Genomic DNA, 21,431 nt, shown 5'->3' on the forward strand with positions numbered 1-21,431 from the left:
TGTTCACTAAAGGAATGAGTTAAATACTCTAGTATTTGTCAGTCCTTTTTTTTTTTTTTAATGCTTCCAGGAGCCTCAATTAAACAGCCCCTCCAGCCATATTTGGTTGGGATATTGAACAAAAAACTCTGACTTTAGCCTAAAGTAGATTATTACTTGTTTCTCATCTATATCATCTTTCTTTTTAGGACACAGGTGTATATTCATTCATTCATTTCTACAACAGTTTTTTAGTCTGCAATATGCTATGCACAGTGCCAGGTGTCAGAGACACCGTGCCTTTTAGCAGGAGGAGGGGTATTCCTGGCAAAGGGAATAGCTCTGCAGGAGCACAGAGATGTGAGGTGCTTGTGGAGGTCCCAGAAAGCCACCTTCCTTTCCCTGCCACCCACATTCTCATGTCAGCAGCCTGGCAGTCCCTCGAATCCGTCCACTGCCACTCATGCCCGCTGCCACCGCCCTGATCCCCATGTCTGCACCTGTCCTAACTGGCCATCTTTCCTGCCATCCTGCACCTCTCCTCCACTCTATGCTCTCTGGAGTATCCAAGCCAATGGTGATTTGGACCTGCTTCCTCTGCTGCATCGCCTCCCTGTGTGCACTGCAGGTGGCAGCGACGCAGAAAAGCTTAGGGTCTGTGCGTGCGCTTGGTTAGTTCATGTCTCTGCGCCTCTGCCTTCCTCGTTCCCCTGATTAGAAGCCCCTTTTCCATCCTTAACTGCGTGGAAATCTCTCACTTCACTTTTTATAACCCAGCTCAAAGATTACTGCTTCACAGAGCTTTCCCTGCCGGCCGCCTCCTCCCTCCCCCGCCCACTTCCTTCCATCTCGTGAGTCCCTGCAGTTGGACCTGTGTAGCAGGAGGCCTCTCATCTGCTTTCACTGGCTGGTGCTGCCCATTACCCGTGAACCATACTCACAGAGACCCCAGTGCACGGAGTGTTTGTAGGTGGTGAGCATGAGCACTTCTGCCCTCATCCATTGATTTGTACGCTTAGGTAGTGTCATGTGTTTATCCCCAAATTTGTTTATTCCAGTTTGTACTTATTATAAATAAGCTGATTATATATGGATGTGAAAGGAGAGAGAGTGGTTTCTCTAAATCTAGATAGGGTCCTTTGGAAAGCCACCAAAGCAAGTTTAGTATATTAACAGTAATAGTGGTTGAATTAAATGTAATGTGGCTGAGAAAGCCGAAAGGATCTGAGGGAGGGTTATACAAAGTAAAAATGCTGCACTCAGATTGCTCTGCAAGCATCTCTACTTCCTTTTACCTTCTCAATCCTTGTTAGAGGAAACAACTCTGGAGATAGTGGATGGGGTTTATATAAGAGAGTAGCCACCATTGATCAGATCCATACTCCAAGGAAGAGCTTTGGTCCTGCATTGAAAGGTTCATTCATTCATCATTCAGCAGACCTGACTGAGAACCTATATATGGAAGGCACAATTATAGGAGACAGAGGTGACCAAAGACTGTGGAATGAATGTAGTTACCTATTTCAGGTTTGTATAGGAAGGCCAGATGTGAGCATGTCATTGTGTACTGGCTTGACGCATGTTCCTCCAAATTCGTGTCCACCTGGAGCCTCAGAATATGTCCTTATATGGAAATAGGACCTTTGCAGATGTAACTAGCTAAAGTGAGGGCATACTAGATTCGGGTGGGCCCTAAATTCATTATGACTGGTGTCCTTCTAAGAAGGCCATGAGAGAGACAGACACAGAGAGGGAAGATGGCCACGTGAAGGTGGAGGTGGAGATAAGAGTGATACAGCTACAAGCCAAGGAACTCCAGGGATTGCCATCAGCCACAGAAGCTAGGAAGAAGCATGGAACAGATTCTCCTTCAGAGCTTCCAGAAAAAAACAACTCTGCCAACACCTTGATTGGGACTTTCTGATCTCCGGAACTGTGAGACATTACGTTTCTGGTTTTAAGCCCCCCAATTTGTGGTCATCTGTTATGGCAGCTCTAGGAAATGAATACCCATTTTTACATGATTCCATACCCTTTGATGAGCCGACAGCTGTCCCCTGGTCCTGGTCCTGCCTCCACTCTCCACGTTTCACTCTGCTCTCGTCACATCTCCTCCTCCAGTGGTTTTGTCCATAAAACTGTAAACTTGTGGGGCTTCCCTGGTGGCGCAGTGGTTGAGAGTCCACCTGCCGATGCAGGGGACACGGGTTCGTGCCCCGGTCCGGGAAGGTCCCACATGCCGCGGAGCGGCTGGGCCCATGAGCCATGGCCGCTGAGCCTGCACGTCCAGAGCCTGTGCTCTGCAATGGGAGAGGCCACAACAGTGAGAGGCCCACGTACCGCAAAAAAACAAACAAACAAACAAAAATAACAAAAAAACCCCTGTAAACTCGTGAATGATTGTTATGTCATTTCTAATATAATCAGGACTGTGGAAAGTTACCGAAAGGAAAAAAGAAAGAGCAAATAAAGGGAAAACAGTCATGTGCTTGTGAAATGGGGTGGATTTGGGGTTTGACAGCAGGGGAGGTTGGAAATCAGTTCCTGTCCATTCCACTTTCAGTGGCATGTGCATAGTCATGATAAATTTCCTTAGGTGATGTTTGTTCTCTGGCATTTTTTGGATCTTCTTGTATTAAGAAATCTCTGACTTTACACACAGAAGTGTAGACTGTTTGAACGAGAAAGGACACTTTTGTTTGAGAAAGGATACAACAAAAATGTGTCTGCTCCTGTAAGTAGAATGTGATTTAGATCCCTGATTGTGGACTGACCATACTTTATCCAGTTCTTGGAGGGAATGTCTTTTTAAAAAAAATTATAGGGCATTATTAAGCAGCAGAATTATTTTTTTTCTTGTCACCATAAATGCACAATGCCTCACTGATATAAATCCATCTTCTTGGATAATGTCAGAAACATAAATGGAGGGGGTACGTACTGAAATTGACAAGATGTTTTAAATCACAAATGGTCAATAAGGGAGATTCTTTTCCAGTGTCTAGTCTCATTAAGACATGCAAGCAACCACCAGTTCTCCTTCAGAATGGAATTTGTTTAACACTACTATTTCTTTCACCCTAAAAATCTTATTTAGGATTTTGTTGAGGAATCAAGCAGTGATTTGAAGTTGAACTTGGCATTTTAAAGCAGCCTGATGTGATAGCTATTCTCTTTTGAGCATGCATGTGAACCTATGTGCTTAACATACTTATTTAGAGTAAGAGCACAGACAGGAATTGAACAGGATTGGATTATGTTAGTGTTGTGTCCAACGACATATATATGTTTTTAATTTGGGGGGAGCACATAAACTTGTACTTCAGATGATTCTGGGCCTCGCAATTTTGTTACCATTCTGAAAGTAATCAAGACTGATGTTAAATGGTGAGGATGACACACAAGATACACTTTTTTTGTGTGTGTGGTACGCGGGCCTCTCACTGTTATGGCCTCTCCCATTGCGGAGCACAGGCTCTGGACGCGCAGGCTCAGCGGCCATGGCTCACGGGCCCAGCCGCTCCGCGGCATGTGGGATCTTCCTGGACCGGGGCACGAACCCGTGTCCCCTGCATCGGCAGGCGGACTCTCAACCACTGCGCCACCAGGGAAGCCCAAGATACACTTTTATTAGTGCTGCTAATGTAGTTTGTATCAATACATGTAGAAGCCAGTGTCCTCCGTGTTTTCTCTGTGAATAGGGGTTATTAACAATACTGGAACATTTACTGTTCTTCCCGGGGAAGCTCAACAACTGCTTGTAATAAAGCTGATACTTGATTCCTTTTAAGTTGGTGATAGTGAACTGATTCCTTTTTGCTCACAGAAGGGTGCAAATCGAGTTTTCTTCTGAGGGAAGCAGCAAGAAGGAACCTTAATTCTTTTTGCAGGCGAGGCCAGATTCAGGCAGATAATTGCTCTCCCATCATGTTGGCAATTTGAGTTACCCATGTGTTTTTTTTTTTTTTTTTTTTTTTTGCTGTACGCGGGCCTCTCACTGCTGTGGCCTCTCCCATTGCGGAGCACAGGCTCCGGACGCACAGGCTCAGCGGCCATGGCTCACGGGCCCAGCCGCTCCACGGCATATGGGATCCCCCCAGACCGGGGCACGAACCCGTATCCCCTGCATCGGCAGGCGGACTCCCAACCACTGCGCCACCAGGGAGGCCCTACCCATGTGTTTTTGAAAACATTATGAAGTGAGAACTCATACGCTGCTAGTGGGAGTATAAACTGGGACAACCGTTTTGGAAGGCATGTTAGCCATAAATTTTAAGCAAGAATTTTTTTAAAGTTTATATCCTATAATAGGATAAATTCCTCGGAACTGAATTACCTTAAGGAAATCAAATGTATTCATAAACGTGTTCAACTGTTGTCAATAATAGTGCAAAATTGGAAGCTCCTAATTCGTCCAAAAGAGGTGAATGATTAAATTATGGTACTAATATACATCCATTAAAAATGACGTCTTCAAAGAATATTTAATGACACTGGAAAATGCTTACAATATAATGGAAAATCAAAACCACAAAACAAATACATGTATTAAGATTCCATTTTTATGAATGTGGACATGTGTAGAAAAAAGAGTGGAAGGAAATAATAAATGCTAAGACAGTGATTCTGTCTGGGGTTGGGGGGTGGTCTTTATTGGTGATTTTAATCATTGTTTTATTATTTTATATGATTATAATAATAAATTCTAAATGTTATTTAAATATATTTGAAAGCATACTATGCATGCATATCATGGTGAACTGCAGCCTACACCAGTGGAACAATAGTCGTTTGTGTTCCTGGTTATCCTGTTGGGCATTCTAGAAGTATCACTTGCTCACATCCCTTGGAGTAGTGGAGATCATTGCCCTATTGTTCCAGGCGAGATGTTTTCCTCTGTTGGTTTATGATATCCTGATCACCCTACCTAACCAGCCCAGTATGTGCAAATAACTGGGTTCTATAATATGAACAAAAGAAGAGATTTGCAAAGAGATTTCCAGATTAGCGTATTTCATGTTTCTCCTTCAGTCTGCTGCCAGCTTGCCAGTAATTAGCACCATCACTTGGAATATAATTCTGAGGACATGAGTATAAGTTATACCAAGCATATCTGGTGGATTCCTGTTAAAATGGAGAGCTGGTGATTTTGTTGTTGTTGAGTGCCAAAGTATAGAGATTAGATGGGTCTGAACAGATACCAGTGAACTCTGAAGTGAGTTCAGAGGAGTTTCCATTGCCTTCATCTGCAGCCCTAGGAAGCCTGGTGGAACCATGTCCTTTCTTTGCTGTGACTCCAGGAGTCCCTTGTTTTCTTCCCCCAGGCTGGCATAGTTGATAGGAGTTTGGGAGCATTGTACTGAAGGTATAATATCATCACCCCCCTCTTCAGTAATCCAGGGAGCAGAGGGATACTGGAGGGGCAAAAGCAACAGCCTCCTGTCTGTCCCTCAGCTCTTGGGTCTGGGCCACGGGCTGCAGTTTGCATTGTATCTTGGTGCCCCTAGTTGTTGTGCAAGATCCAGCCCTGTCCTAGATTGCAGTTGATTGGCAGTTTGTTGTACTTGGATTCTCCCATCCTGTCAGACTTCTTGCTGGCCTGACTCCTTGCTTTCCTAGTATGTATGCATTGTTAAGTGGATTTGTATTATAAACAAAGAATTGATGAAAATATAAAGTATAACTTTTTGCGCCTAAAATTACCTGTTAGGGAAAATAAGATCCGTGAATGTCAGATTTGGCTTGATGCTGTCCAGCCAGCTGTGATTGGTTGGCTCTTTTGACACCTCTAACTGATGACTGCATCATCTCATTGTTCCATCCTAGCTTTACCAGGACAGAGAACTTAACCACTTAAGGTGAAATAGGTAGGTAATACTGGAATACTGCTCAGAACAGAGTTTTGCTTAGTGTTTTAAAAACAGGTTATTTTTTGTTGGGAGTTGATATGGGAAATGGAAATGGATGAATGGGTACCACTACTGGTAAATTGCCTGAAATCTGTATCAGAAGGCATTGATTTTGCGTGTGTGTGTGTGTGTGTGTGTGTGTGTGTGGTGGGGAGAGCAGAGTGGCATAGTTCTTTCTTTTTACTCTAAACATATCTCCATCTGCCTGTTTTCCCCATACTTTATTTCCCCCTATATTTCTTTATCCAAATTAGACTAATAATTTTAGGTTCAGGAAGAAAAAATTTTCTTCAGCTTTTTTTTTTTTTTATCATGAAAAAAATTCACAGGACAAAAGAGAAGTGGCCCCATCTCAACCCTGCTAGATTCAAACCTTGGTTTCCGATTGGTCAGATGGTTCCCATAGATTCAAGGGCAGAGCCTCTGACTGGTGAGTGTGTAAAAATCCAAGGACAGGGGCTACTTCTCAGGGGGTGGATAATCTGAGTACATCTAAGCTTCTAAGGCCTCATTGTCCTGAGGAAGTCCTTTGGCTGCATCAAGGAGCCTTTCTGTGTCCTTCATGTGCTTGTAGTATGTGCTTCTATCTCCTGGGTTTTGTATTTTTGCCGGAAAAAGCATGAATTCCGATCACAGACCAACAAACACGTCTTAGATTATATTATGTTTTGATTGAAATGCAACATCGATGGTATTTGAGTGTTTTTTAAAATATATTTATTTATTTATTTATTTTGGCCGCGTTGGGTCTTTGTTGCTGTGTGCAGGCTTTCTCTAGTTGCAGCGAGAGGGGGCTACTCTTCGTTGTGGTGCGCGGGCTTCTCATTGTGGTGGCTTCTCTTGTTGCAGAGCACGGGCTTTAGGCACGTGGGCTTCAGTTGTTGTGGTACACGGGCTCAGTGGTTGTGGCTCATGGGCTCTAGAGTGCAGGCTCAGTAATTGTGGCGCACGGGCTTAGCTGCTCCGCGGCATGTGGGATCTTCCCGGATTAGGGCTTGAACCCGTGTCCCCTGCATTGGCAGGTGGATTCTTAACCACTGTGCCACCAGGGAAGTCCCGGTATTTGAGTTTTATCCTAAGTCGGTAACTCTATGGATTTGACTCTGAAATCTCAGTAAGCTGTGCAGTCTGAGTTTGGCATCTGATCTACCCATCGGTTTAAATAAATTGATCAGTGAAAAGCGTTCAGAATGGACTTCCTCTGTGCAGGAGCGTATGGCGCTCTTCCTTACACCCACAGAAAAGTAAGAATGTAGGAGGAGTCTAACTCCATTTCCTTTTCTGCAAGTTGTCAGTATGTTGTGTTTTATAAGCCCATGGTCACATGTGTGAGTCACTTCTTATTTAAGTTGCTAGAAACTTCTTCAGATGTTTAAAACAGAAACAATATATTATTAAAAGTATAGTCTAGATGATGGGTAACAAAATTTGATCCATAGCTTCTTATTTTTTCCCCCAAAAGGGAGAGTTTTTTCCCTTAAAGAAGGATAACAATGTGGTTCTTACATAGGCCCAAAGGTACAGATTGAACATGGACTAATTATTATTTATTTACATTGATCTAGATATTCAGTAGTGTGTCTTGCATTAGTCTGGGTTCTCTGAGAAGCAGACGCCAAGGTGCGTCTCATACAGATGTATGAGATTTGTTGGGTGAAATGCCTGTGAGGGAAAACAGGGAGGCAACTGGATGAGGCTGGGAGAGCCATCAGATTAAAATGCACGTCTCACCCCTGAGATGGGAGAGGGAAGGAAAGAAGGGAGGTCTTGGACTGCAGTGCAGTTCTGAGCCTGTTTCAGCGAGTTCAAGGATGAGTCCTCGAGCTGGAATTCCCTGGCTGAGGAGCACCACGCCTGGTCTGGAGGGCGTGGCTACCCTGCTGTGCTCAGTCATTGGCTGGACGCAGCCTCAGGGAGGCGTGGGCTGAGCACCAGCAAGGTGGTGGAATCAGAGGCTGCAGCCAGTCAGTTACGCAACCCCAGCAGCCAATCTGAAAGGTGCTTTCTCATGCCCACCACTTCTGTGAATAGACTCTAAATGCTTTGCTGAACATGTGCCTAATTATGGAATACATTCAATCTAACCCCAGAAAGAGGAAGACAAATGTTACATTTCTCTAGAGGCTGAAGGTCAGGCTAATTCCATGACACATTTCCTTTATGGATATACCAATGTTTTAGACCCTTTTAAAATGAAGTTGTGAATTAAATCAAATGTAGGAACTTGGTTTGCAAATTGCATGGTCACCAGAATGTGTGTCTCAAAACACAAAAAATTTGTGCTGGACTTTGTGTAAAGAAGGCTGGGAGTTTAAGTCCTATTACTGATTCCTCAGGCTTACAGTCTTACAGGAAAAAAAAGCACAAAGAGGCTTTGAAAACAAAAACAGTCATATTTGGCAACTACATTGAATGTGATGCTTAGTGTAAGTCCCTTTCACGAAGAACAGCTCTCGGCATCTGTTATACATTCTGGGTCAGAGGTTGAATATCAAGAAGATGAGCTGTGAAGTTATATATTTGTAAGACGAAATTGCTCTTATAGAAAGTTTTGATGTAATCCTTATTTCTAGGACCCAAACCTCGGTGTTCTGGAAGCAGTTATTTTTTTCACTATACAAGAGAGTGGTCAAAATTAGTGTCAGCTGTGAGCATGTCTTGCTGCCCTAGAATGACCACTTTGGGGGCTCCCTTGTCTGCTACCCCCCACTTCTCCCCAGTCCTGGAGCGCAAGTCACCCCTCCTTCCGCAGTCAGACAAATCACTTCTCCTTCTCTTCGCCTTACACATTAGGAATCTTGTTTCAAACGTTGGCCACTGGACTTTTACAAATAAGATATAAAGTTGGGTGTAGGTGTTAAGATTTCAAAGGGCATTTGTTGACACTTTCTTTAAAATAGTTTATCTTATTAGTTTATATTGACAGTTTAAAATATTACATGCTTATTATTTTAAAGAGATGGAAAATGGAAATGAGAATGAGAGGAATTAAAATGGACTCACAAAGAGATGGCCGAGTGCAGTGGACACATCAGCCTTGGCCTAAAGATGGTTTGCGTCTGATCCCATCCTGCCACACCTGGGCGTGGCCTGAGCTCACGGCACAGAGGCTGTGCGGCATCCTAGGTTCATCCCAGGAATGCTGTCATAGGACGTTGACCAAACCTCAGCTTTCTATGTAAATGAGTCATCAGTCCATACGGCTCAGAGATAGCAAATTCAATAAGAAGCTATGAGAATGGAGATCAGATACCAGGCTAAACTTAGAAGGTTTGAAGGAAAGTAGGGTAGTTGGGCAGTGGGATTTTATCTCGTCTCACTGGGTGAGGATAGAGCTATTAAAGATACTAAGCTAGGCTAGGTGATTGGAAAAACAGATGTCTTTTTTTAAATTAATTTTTTATTGGAGTATAGTTGATTTACAATGTTGTGTTCGTTTCTGCTGTACAGCAAAGGGAGTTGGTTATACATACACATATATCCACTCGTTTTTAGATTTTATTCCCATATAGGTCATTACAGAGTATTGAATAGAGTTCCCTGTGCTATTCAGTAGGTTCTTATTAGTTATGTGTTCTACATATAGTCGTGTGTATATATCAAACCCAACCTCTCAATTTATCCCTCCCTCCCTTTTCTCCCCTCGTAACCACAAGTTTGTTTTCTACATCTGTGACTCTATTCTGTTTTGTAAATAGGTTCCTTTGTACCATTTTTTAGATTCCACACATAAGCGATATGATATTTGTCTGTCTTTGTCTGACTTACTTCACTCAGTATGATAATCTCTAGGTCCAACCACGTTGCTGCAAATGGCATTTTTCATTCTTTTTTATGGCTGGGTAATATTCCATTGTGTGTGTGTGTGTGTGTGTGTGTGTTGTGTGTGTATATATATATGTACACACTACATCTTCTTTATCCATTCCTCCATCGATGGACACTTAGGTTGCTTCCATGTCCTGGTTATTGTAAATAGTGCTGCAGTGAACATTGAGGTGGATGTATCATTTCGAATTATGGTTTTCTCAGGGTATATGCCCAGTAGTGGGATTGCTGGATCGTATGGTAATTCTATTTTTAGTTTTTTAAGGACCCTCCATACTGTTCTCCATAGTGGCTGTACCAATTTACATTCCCACCAACAGTGCAAGAGGGTTCCCTTTTCTCCATACCCTCGCCAGCATTTATTGTTTGTAGAGTTTTTTGATGATGGCCAGTCTAACCGGTAGGAGGTGATACCTCATTGTAGTTGTGATTTGCATTTCTCTAATCATTAGTGATGTTGAGCATCTTTTCATGTGCCTCTTGGCCATCTGTATGTCTTCTTTGGAGAATTGTCTATTTAGGTCTTCTGCCCATTTTTTCATTGGGTCGTTTGTTTTTTTGTTATTGAACTGCATGTGCTATTTGTATATTTTGGAGATTAATCCCTTGTCAGCTGCTTCACTTGCAAATATTTTCTCCCATTCTGTGGGTTTTCTGTTTGTTTTATTGATGGTTTCCTTCACAGTGTAAAAGCTTTTAAGTTTAATTAGGTCCCATTTGTTTATTTTTATTTTCATCACTCTCAGAGGTGGATCAAAAAAGATCTTGCTGCAATTTATGTCAGAGAGTGTCCTGCCTATGTTTCCAAGAGTTTTATAGTGTCTGGCCTTACATTTAAATCTTTAATCCATTTTGAGTTTATTTTTGTGTATGGTGTTAGAGAATGTTCTCGTTCCATTCTTTTACGTGTAGCTGTTCAGTTTTCAGGTGTCATTTTAATTGCAGCTTTATTGAGATATAATTCACATACAATGCAATTCACCCACTTAAAGTATACAATTCAGCAGGTTTTAACACATACGCAGAGTGAATTTACAGAGTGTAACCATTTTACCACAGTTAATTTTACAACATTTTCATCACCCACCCAACCCAAAGAAACCTGTATGCATTAGCTATCGCTCCTCATTTCCTCTCAATTCCCCGAGACTCAGGCAACCAGCAATCCATTTCTCTGTGGATTTGCCCAGTCTAGATATTTCATATAAATGGAATCATACAATATGTGGCCATTTATGTCTGGCTTTTTTCTCTTAGCATAGTGTTTTCAAGGTCTATCCATGTTGTAGCATGTATCAGTACTTTATTGTTTTTATTGCTGAATAATATTCTATTAGAGGGACATATCACCTTTTATTTATCCATTCATCAGTTGATGGACATTTGGGTTATTTCTTTTGGGGCTGTTATGAATAATGTTGCTCTGAACATGTATGTACAAGTTTTTGTGTAGACATGTTTTTATTTCTCATGGGTATATACCTAGGAGTGGAATTGCTTGGTCATGTGGTAATTCTATGTTTAACGTTTTGAGGAACTGCCAGACTGTTTCTCAGCTAGCTGCACCATTTAATATTCCCACCAGTAATGTATGAGGGTTCCAATTCTCCACCTTGTGGCCAAAACAATCTGTCTTTTTGATTCTGGTCATCCTAGTGCTTGTGAAGTCATATCTCATTGTGGTTCTGATTTGCATTTCTCTGATGGTTGATTACTACTGAGCATCTTTTCATGTGCTTATTCACCATTTGTATATCTTTTTTTAATACAAATGTCCATTCAGATCCTTTGGCCATTTTTAAATTGTTACTTTTGTCTTTTTATTATTGAGTTGGAAGTGTTCTTTAGTCTAGTATGAGTTCCTCAGCAGATATATGATTTGCACATATTTTCATGCATTCTGTGAATTTCACTTTCTTGATTGTGTGTGTCCTTTGAAGCACAAAATTTTAAGCTTTAATGATATCCATTTAATCTATCTTTTCCTTTTGTTACTTGTGATTTTGGTGTTACATCTAAGAAGTCATCACCAAATCTAAGGTCATGAAGATCTATGCCTATGTTTTCTAGTTTAGCTCTTACATTTAGGTCTTTGAACCATTTTTAGTTACTTTTTGTATGCTTTTTATGTGGATATCTAGTTGTCCCATCACTATTTGTTGAAAAGACTATTGCTTCCATTGAATTATCTTTTTGTGTGTGATTTTTTTAACATCTTTATTGCAGTATAACTGCTTTACAATGTTGTGTCAGTTTCTGCTGTATAACAGTGAATCAGCTATACGTATACATATATATGGGGATATAGGTATACACTGAATTATCTTGACATGCTTGTTGACATGGGTGTCACTTCTTAGGCTTGTATTTGATGGCTTTTTTCACAATAAGATTGGTGCTCTTTTTGGTCACTAAATGGTTTATTTACAGGCAGCTATATTTTACAAATGTATCTTTTACTATGTGTGCATGAAAGAATTGCCTTTAAATAGAACAAAGCATTTTAGAGCATATTAGCATGAAGAAGCCAAAATATATATCCATCCAGGTGGAACCAGGGCTCTGGATTAGGTTACCTCCCAAACCAGTGCTGCTTACACTTAAATGTGCATTTGAATTCCATGGAGATCTTGTGAATATGCAGGTTCTTACTTTCTGGGTTGGGAATGGAGTGTGAGAGTCTGTGTTTCTCATAAGCTCCAGGCGACGCTGGCAGTGTTGGTCCTAGAACTTAGCTTTGCGTAAGAACACAAGAGGGAGTTTCTACGGTGATCTTGTTCACTGTTGCCTATCTACTTATTTAAAGTGATTTGGAAGGGGAAAAAAATTGTTTGAATTCTGTGTTTTTGTATTTTATTTCATAATCTTCAAGAAACACTACCATGCCCAGAAATGGAATAAATGTTTTCTCCAGTGGCAGTCCTGCCAATCTTGATTGTTTTCTATCTTCCTTTTAGGCCTTTGATGATTGTCACTCAGAAGATCACAACCTTGGCATTCCAAGTTCATGACGGTGAGAAAAACAGCCCTCCTTTTGGTTCTAAGAGTGAGCCTGACCTTCAGAGCTCTTCTTTTCTACTGTACACAAATTCCAAAAGTTAGACAAGGGCTGGCAGATCTTGCAAAAAAATTTGCAGCCCACTTTAATCATAGCTTTTTACTTTCCCAGCTATTATTTACCATTTCCCTGCTGAATCCGTAGTCTTGGCTAAAGTGTTTGTACTGAGAATGGTGGGTTTTCTGTTTAGTTTTACAGTGTTTTAAATTTAAGTTAATGTATGGTGCTCTCTGCCCTCCATTTCCAAATCCATTCAGAAGAAATGGAATCCTTTTTCTTTGGTTTAATCTCTGAGAAGCTCATGAGGTAATAAAATGTTAAACAGCATTGGCTAGTTAACCATTTTTTGGGGTGCGGGGGCTTGTAAAATTACCTAATGAGATTAGCCCAACCCTATAAAAAGCTGGGAAGAAAAAGAATCTTTTCTTTATATAAAACTGAACATTTTCTTTGCTCAGGCCCTTCCTGGTAATGGCCAGAAAGTGTGATTATTTCCACTGTTAATACTGGGTTCCAGGAAAGGAGGATGGCCCTTCCATCCATGTGGAAGGTTTCAACATGGGCTTAAGAGATGCCAGGTGCAATTAGTAAAGGTATCCTCTGCGGATCTGTACGGCTCTGGCAAATGCTTTCCGACTGTTGAAACTTCTTTACGTGTTGACGGGTTGGGAAGATTTAGTCTCTGCTAGTGAGTCTTCCTGTTTTTCCTTACAGCTGGGGAGCTGATTTAATTTCATTTTGACCCTGTTTATTCCTAGTTCATACTTGGTGATTTAGTCATTCTGTAGAGAACTGAGTAATTTTATTCTGAGGATGGAGTCTTTCTAGGGTGAGCAAATGTCCTGGTTTGCCCAGAACCCAGAGGCTTCCCAGGATATGAGATTTTTAGTGCCCACATTGGCAAAGTCCTGGGCAAAATGGGGTGAGTTGGTCAATATTTTTGTACCTGAAAACTATTTGGTAGTCGTTATAGACTCACATTAGCACTGTAAGTCAATAGCTAAAATCAATTTAATTCCTGGGATTGCCAGAGCTGTACTATTTGATAAGATCTTAGAAAAAAGTGTGATTTTTTTAATTAACATTGCTTCTTGGTTTTGTTTTGCTTTTAATACACAGGCTTTTTGCCTAAATTTACTTTTCAAAGCATTCTCAGTTTACCCTGTTTTTTGGAACATCCCTTACATGCAGCAAAATGTTTATTTGCCTTTTCCTTTTTTTTTTTCTTGTGTGTGGGAGGGGCAAGTAAGTTCCAGAAACAGTCTGTCTTCTCTTAGGCATGTTTTTGAGTTGCCTTGACGGTCGGTAACCCTAATCAGTCTTAGCTGGATATACAGTTTTAAAGTCGACTTCTTCTGTTCTTAAGATGACAGTTCGGTTTCCTTGACTATTAGTTAACATACAGATTTTATAGGAAGCACAAATGTGATTTGGTTGGGAGTTTTTCTGGCATGGATGAGTTTTAAAAGAAGAAAAACCTCTTGATAATTCTTTTGTGTTTTCCGTGCATTCAGGGTTACGTTTCCTGTTTCTTTGGAAGAGGAAAGTCCCCTATTCCTTTCCCCATCCATTCCATTGCATTCCCAGCTTATACCAGGTATCTGCACCCAGCATAATCAGGAAGAAAGTTAGGCAGGTGCAGGCTACAAAGGCAGGCTTATGTCTTTCATGGAGCAATGAAAATGTATACAGTGTGGTAAGGAGTGTATGAGGTGTGAAGGGTTCTCTGGGATCCATGTTCATACTGTGTGAATTAAATCGGGGTAACCCCTGAATTCTCCCCTCTTCATAAGAACCTATAGAGACTTTCTTCCTCACACGTGTCCTTATAGGCAGCCCTTTGATCCATTGAAAAAAACGGAGAACGGGGACTGCTTATGATTGATGAAACAAAAACGAATCACTTCTTTCAAATGAGTTTTTATAAGCCTCTTTAAGGATTTAGTTATCTACTTCACTTAAAACATCTTATTTCTCAATATTTCTTTTCATAGGATTAGGTCGGAAGGCTGAAGATCTTTCCACTGAGCAACATCGGCTTGCTGTAAAGTAAGTTTGACAATATATTCTTGAGCCCTTTGGGTATCAGTATCCAGAGATCTTCCTTAATGTTGTTTATTGAATGAATCTGCTATTGATGGACACTTGGGTTGTCTACCAGTCTTTGGCTCTTATAAATGGTAAGCCATGATAACCTTGTCCATAGGTCATTTTAAATAGGTTTGGGTATAGCTGTGGGATAGATTCCCAGAACTGAGAGCGCTAGATCAAAGGGTAAATGGCTCTGTATTTTGTTAGTTTTACAGGATTCTCCTTCAGTGGGGTTGTTCTCTTTATTCCAAAATTATTTTTATTGGGCATGTGTCTGAGGGTTGTCAAGAAACAGTTAATTATCAGTGCCTATCAGTATGATTATTCTGGCATGAAAAAAGATAGGAAGTGGGGTTGGAGAGATAAATATGGGCTGGCGAATAGGATGAAGGAGGAAGCTGAAGGCTGAAGGTGGACTTCGGCCAGTGTTGATGTGTAGTAGAAAGGGGATGGGTATCGGAGAGGAAGGGAGGCCGTCTAAAGTAGGAGAATAACACTGACAGAGGAGCAGAAATGGCTTATGGGGTAGCACATGGGGGAGAGTGGTGCAGCCATGGTGGAGGGTTCCTACCAGAAAGTAGCAGGAAATAACTGGGATATGTAAGAGAGGGTCCAGCTTCATTCCTTCATTAAGAAGTTGGGACTTGGAAGCAACGTAGAAAGTATCATTGCAAGAGTCTAATGAACCAAGTTCTTTGCTAAGCATCATGGGGGTGTAAATGCTATAGGGCATAATTCCAGTGACTGGTTAGCAATGGCATTTGAGGAAGCCTTTCCCCACAATTCTGTCCTACTTGAAGACCATGCCCTTTAAAAGGCCCTTAAAACACTAGACAGAACTGGTCTCTAGAAAATTTTTTCCTGCCACTACCCTTGTCTGTTGTCCAGGACCTTGTGCCTGGATGCCAAAGCAGACAAGAGGCTGTTACAGCGGTAGTTTGTGTGGCCTCAAGTGGAAACCGGTTCTACCCATCATTTGGTTTGTATTTATTTTGGCAGTTGGGAGGGAGTTTTCCCATTTCAAAGCATCTCAACCAACTCACGTTAGGTCGGGTACCCACCCTGCCTTATGTTTAGTACCTTCATTTTCTCTGGTAGACAGACAGCCAAGGTTGTTGAGAAAGAACATTTCCCAGCCTCAGGGTTGCCTTTGGCCCACTCCTGGCCCTCCGCGTTTATAGCTGTGGGTGGCCAGCAGAGGGCGCCACGGAGTGCTGTGCCTTCTCTGCGCCGCCCACCTCAATAACTTCCTTTCAACTAGGTTTCTCCTTAGACGGATTTTTAAAGAACCAGAACAAGGAAAGATCACGCTGCGTTTAACAACCCACAGAGACAACACCTGTGTTTACGATCGACATATTTGCAAATATGAACAAAAAATCAAAGACTGAAGACTCTTCAACTTTTTACTTTATTTTCGCAGAGCAAAACCCTCCTTTTTGGAATACGTAAGCTACCTTCTCAACTTCATGAGTGTCATAGCGGGCCCTTGTAACAATTTCAAGGAGTATATAGCCTTCATTGAGGGGAGACATACACACATGAAGTTGCTGGAAGTGAACTGGAAGGAAAAAGGCTTCCACAGCCTGCCAGAACCTTCTCCCACTGTAAGTTTTTACTGCCAAGTATTTACCCAGAGGTCCAGAAAATAGAGCTTTGCTGCCAGGGCTGACTGTCACTTTTAATTGTTCTAATTAAAAAGCCAAACAGTTTACCAGAAATCTTGGCTGGTAACTTTTCCCCGTTTGTTTAAAATATCAGTATTGGTATTTATTTGCAGTAGTTCTCTGTGTTGGAGCAACAGATGTTTATTTCACAGAGAAGCTCATTGGCTGGGAATATTGAAGCAATTAACCCATTTGCCAACCAGCCAATATTAATGCCTACAATGTGCCTATGACTGTGCTTGTTAACACATTCAAATTTATGAGTGTTTTCTCTTTATGAATAGAAATTCATAGACAGCCAAAAGATACTATGTCATAAATGGTGGAGGAGGAAAGAGTGGGACCAGAATAAATGTGCTTTTTATTGCAGATTCTGCTTTTTTTTTTTGTTGAGGTACGTGGGCCTCTCACTGCTGTGGCCTCTCCCGTTGCGGAGCACAGGCTCCGGACGTGCAGGCTCAGCAGCCATGGCTCACGGGCCCAGCCGCTCCGCGCCATGTGGGATCTTCCCGGACCGGGGCACGAACCCGTGTCCCCTGCATCGGCAGGCGGACTCTCAACCACTGCGCCACCAGGGAAGCCCTGCAGATCCTGCTTTTATGGCAAGGGAAACCAGTTTTACACTGGCATGCCTGTAGTTTGGTCATATTGACTTTGAGAGAGTTTAGGTGGTTTTTTTATACAATATTTAAATTTTAAGCTGAAGTGTATTAACCTCAAATTAGTCAACATGCGCTTAATTCATTGAACTTTACAAATATGCTGAATTTATCCAGATCAAATATCCTATATTTAAGGGAAATTTGTAATTAATTGAAGGGATGGGGAACATTGGAAAGGGAGAAATTCAGGATAATTTAAATATTTTTAAAGTGCTACCATCAGGCAACATTAAGTATTTGAAAATTTAAGTGATTGATTAATAAAGCATGCATTTTTGGAGAGTTTTGACACACTTGGGTCCTCTGCACTTCATGATTACTTAGATGTCTCAGCCCCAGCGGCTTTATTGACATCATCTAGGAGTGAGGTCACCGTGGCTGGGAGACATCAAAGTAACCACAGGTGTTTCCGGGGAGTATCTGTCACAGGAGTGCTGCATTTCACATACTTGTATTTGGAAAATAACATTATTAGAGAGTCTTCACATCACCCTCCAAGGATACTCTCGCATATTTTTGTGCACAGAGAACATGAAGTGGTAAGGTTGCCTTTTGGCTAAGGACACATGGATGGGAGGGGCTGGCGCACACAAGCTGCTGGCCCCTCAGTGGTGTCATCATAGTTAAGGTGTCATCATAGTTAAGCATGGTACGCACTTAACGGGGAGCCCAGCACTGCTTTCAGTCCCTTGTAAATATTCACGTGCTGAAACCCCAAGCCACCCTCTGGGGGAGGTGCTACTGCTATCCCTATGTTACAAGTAAAAGAAGTCTGTTTTTATAAAGTTGGGAACTATAAATCTGTTGATGTTTGGAATGTCAGGGGAACCGGGCAAAACGATTCCATCCAGAGGAATTTAAAGCCTCTGTATAGCTTAACCCCAGAGCAGACTACATGTAAACCATCCAGAAAGGTTTTCTAAAGCTTTCTACTACCTGCCCACGTCCTGGCTCAGACATGTAATCATGTGCACATAATCCTTCCCAACTAAGCCTCTGTGCTCCTTGCTGGCGATTCAAACCCATTTCCTTGGCTCTGCTGGCGGCAGGACCGCAAGGCCAATGGTTCTTTCTTTCTGATGGAAGATCGCCACCCTGTCATGTTACTGATTTCTCTTATGTTTTGGGTAATAAAACCACCTGCCCTTTGTTGGTAGAATGTGCTGGTAAAAGTTTTCTTTTGTTTTAGATCCATCCACCTCAGGTGTCAGGGGTGTATTCTGCATCTAAATATAGCACATAATGCCCATCATTCAATACACGCCCTGAGGAAGAATGCCTTTTGCCACTCCTTCTAGAGAATATTGCCAAAGCAGCTTTGAAATGGCTTTGTTCTCAATGTGCCTTTGCTGAAATTGTTTTCCTCATACCAGTGTCTTCTGAATAGTTACCTCATTTTCCCCCCCCATTTTCAGAGAGCCGTGATACACAAATTGTGCATGACCTTGGTGTCTCTCCTTTTGTTTTTGACGCTTACGAAGACCTTCCCTGTCACCTGCCTGGTTGACGACTGGTTTGTTCATAAAGCAAACTTTCTGACCCGACTCTGCTACTTATATGTTGTCATGCAAGCCTCGAAGCCCAAGTATTACTTTGCCTGGACGTTAGGTGAGTTTGTTGGAGGGTGCTAAATGAAAGAGGGAAAAATGATACTCCTTGGATGGCTTGGCCAGAGCAGCATTTGGATCAGCTAATCTAAAAAAAGTCCAATGCGTGATGGAGGGCAATTGAGCCAGGGTCACTTTCTACCTTCCAGAGTAAACCTCTTCTTTCCCGCTGCCCAGAAACTCAATTATCTGTGATAAGGAGGAAAGAAAGCCTGGCTGTTGTTATTAACAGACGTCAAAACCTGGAAGCTGCTTCTTCTACCCATCAAACTTGGAAAGTTAGGGGAAAATTCCAGAATGATCTGGCTTTCTGGTAATTTTTCTGGCTTGTCTATAATACAGGATATACACTGACTTAATTTTATCAACACATGTGCTCATTTAGGTTACACTTCTTTAAGAAATTGTTGGTTAAGCTTTATGCCTTAGAAAGAAACTGATTTCAAGTGACTTTTTTTTTTTTTAAAGGTGGAAAGTTCGACTTAATTTGGTATTATCACACTTTTTTTTTTCCTGTGAGATAGCTTTAGTCAATATTAAGCTTTCATCTCTTTCCTTTTAAATAATTTTAGACTGGAAAAGTTGAAACCTTTGCTAAAGTGAGCAATAAAGCTTCTGTTTACTTACCAAGAATGGTAAAGTATTTTGATAAGGCATGGTAACCTTATCTATTTCACATTTGGAACCCTTTCAGGAATGGAAGTTTAACACCTTAGCTGCCAGTGACCTGGGGCTTGATGTCAGGGAACAGTGACTTGGTTTATGAAGCCAAATAGATTATTAAACTCACTTCCTAGTGCTTAGTCCATATTTCATAAGGGCACAGCACTTAACTGAGTTCTCTTCTCTCATTTCATGCTCCAAGTTTATAGCCCCCAAATCAAGTTCATAGCTACTGGTTTTTTTTCATTTATTATTTTTATTACGGTAAAATATACATAATGTAAAAGTTGCCATTTTAACCATCTTTAGTGTACGATTTAATGGCATTAAGTTCATTCACAGTGTGGTGCAACCATCGTCACCATCATCCATCTCCAGAACTTTTCCTGAAACAGAAACTCTGTCCATTAAACAGAGCAATAACCCCCCATTCCTCTTTCTTCCCTGCTCCTGGTCCAAATTATTTTTTTTAATTAATTAATTTATTTATTTATTTTTGCTGCGTTGGGTCTTCGTTTCTGTGTGAGGGCTTTCTCTAGTTGCAGCGAGTGGGGGCCACTCTTCATCGCGGTGCGCGGGCTTCTCACTATCGCAGCCTCTCTTGTTGCAGAGCACAAGCTCCAGACGCACAGGCTCAGTAGTTGTGGCTCACGGGCCCAGTTGCTCCGCAGCATGTGGGATCTTCCCAGACCAGGGCTTGAACCCGTGTCCCCTGCATTGGCAGGCAGATTCTCAACCACTGCGCCACCAGGGAAGCCCCCAAATTATTTTTAAAGGTCACAATATTCAGAGACAAGTTCAGTCTAGTGCAGTATTTATGTTACGCTTGACCAGAGAGAGACTTCAGAGCTTTTCCAAAATTTGCCACGGGGGAAATTTTGTTTCTGGTCCCATTCAGTTTAATTCAAGGAGTTTTTTGTGGAGTACCAGTCTGTGTGCTATGAGGAACTCAAAGGTGAGTAAGCTGTCTCAGCCCTCAAGACCGTTACAGCCTGTGAGGACACAGATGCGTACACCAACCAGGCAATACACGTCAAGAGCTACCCCAGTAGTAGAATTACAGAGGGGATGATGTATATGGACTGGTCCTTGGGAAGGGCTTCCAGAGTCTCCTTGTACCTGATTCCTTTTTCTGCAGATGCTTTATTATTGAAAAATAATTTGCTTCGTAGGTAGGCGTTAGGCCTACTATGGATGGAATACTGGGCATATTTTTCTATGTGAAGTAGAGTTTTCGCTTTGCTCCAACCTTGAGTGTGTGAGAGTGTGTGTGTGTGTGTGTATGTGTGTGTAATAGAATCTCACTCCTTTCCTAACTTCTACTTCTTCACTTTTCCTCCTTTTCTTTTCCCCTCTCCCCTCCCCCTTCCCGCTCCCATATTCTGTATCCCAGGGCTTATGGGCTGGCTTCTGGACTAAAGCAGCTCCTGATTTAAGGAGGAAAGAAAGGCCATGCCGTAGTCTCGTAGGGAAAGTCTAACACGAGGTGGGTTGTGCTGGCGGGGACCTGGGTGGGGAGGGGCTTACAGGGCACAGGGGTGTCTGCTGTCAGTCTGCTCGTTGCGGGGTGACCCCAGATATTTGGAATAGAGGAGTGACCCTTTCCATGGACAGCTTTCTCTGTGGACTTACCTCTTTGTCTATTCTCCCCCACTGCCCTTTCTTTATTGTTTCTTGTGACTTCAGTAGAAACACTTCATTACTTTGTATGGCCTCAACTGGAAGTTTGTTGTAGTTTAGATTGCATGGGCTGGTCTGAAATTAAGCTTTGTATTATTTATGAGTAAAGAAGCAACGAATAGTGTAACAGGGAATGTTTAAACTGCTTAACTGAACAACTGTTTTATCCAGCTCCTTCAAACACCATTTACATATAATTGATGTACTAATAATACATGATTATAAATTTAATCCTTAAAGCTGGCCTCTCGATGAGTCTCAGCTGAGTTGCACTGTGTAAGCCTCAT

The 21,431-nt window shown here is 41.8% G+C and overlaps 1 protein-coding gene across 2 annotated transcripts in view; it reads left to right on the forward strand.

Annotated features, from left to right (window-relative positions):
• MBOAT1 (membrane bound glycerophospholipid O-acyltransferase 1) overlaps positions 1 to 21,431 on the forward strand; it is a 120,677-nt gene that overhangs the window by 76,216 nt on the left and 23,030 nt on the right. Inside the window, exons 5-8 of one of the 2 annotated variants that reach the window (XM_082637521.1) lie at positions 12,674 to 12,729; positions 14,769 to 14,823; positions 16,289 to 16,472; positions 18,676 to 18,802. In XM_082637521.1, the coding sequence (XP_082493647.1) occupies positions 12,674 to 12,729; positions 14,769 to 14,823; positions 16,289 to 16,472; positions 18,676 to 18,802 (422 nt within the window). Of the gene's footprint in view, positions 1 to 12,673; positions 12,730 to 14,768; positions 14,824 to 16,288; positions 16,473 to 18,609; positions 18,803 to 21,431 lie in introns of both variants that reach the window. The other variant, XM_082637520.1, reaches the window with a different exon arrangement.

Source organism: Mesoplodon mirus (genome assembly GCF_964341445.2).
Source record: "Mesoplodon mirus genome assembly, chromosome: 12".
NCBI classification, from domain to species: domain Eukaryota; kingdom Metazoa; phylum Chordata; class Mammalia; order Artiodactyla; family Ziphiidae; genus Mesoplodon; species Mesoplodon mirus.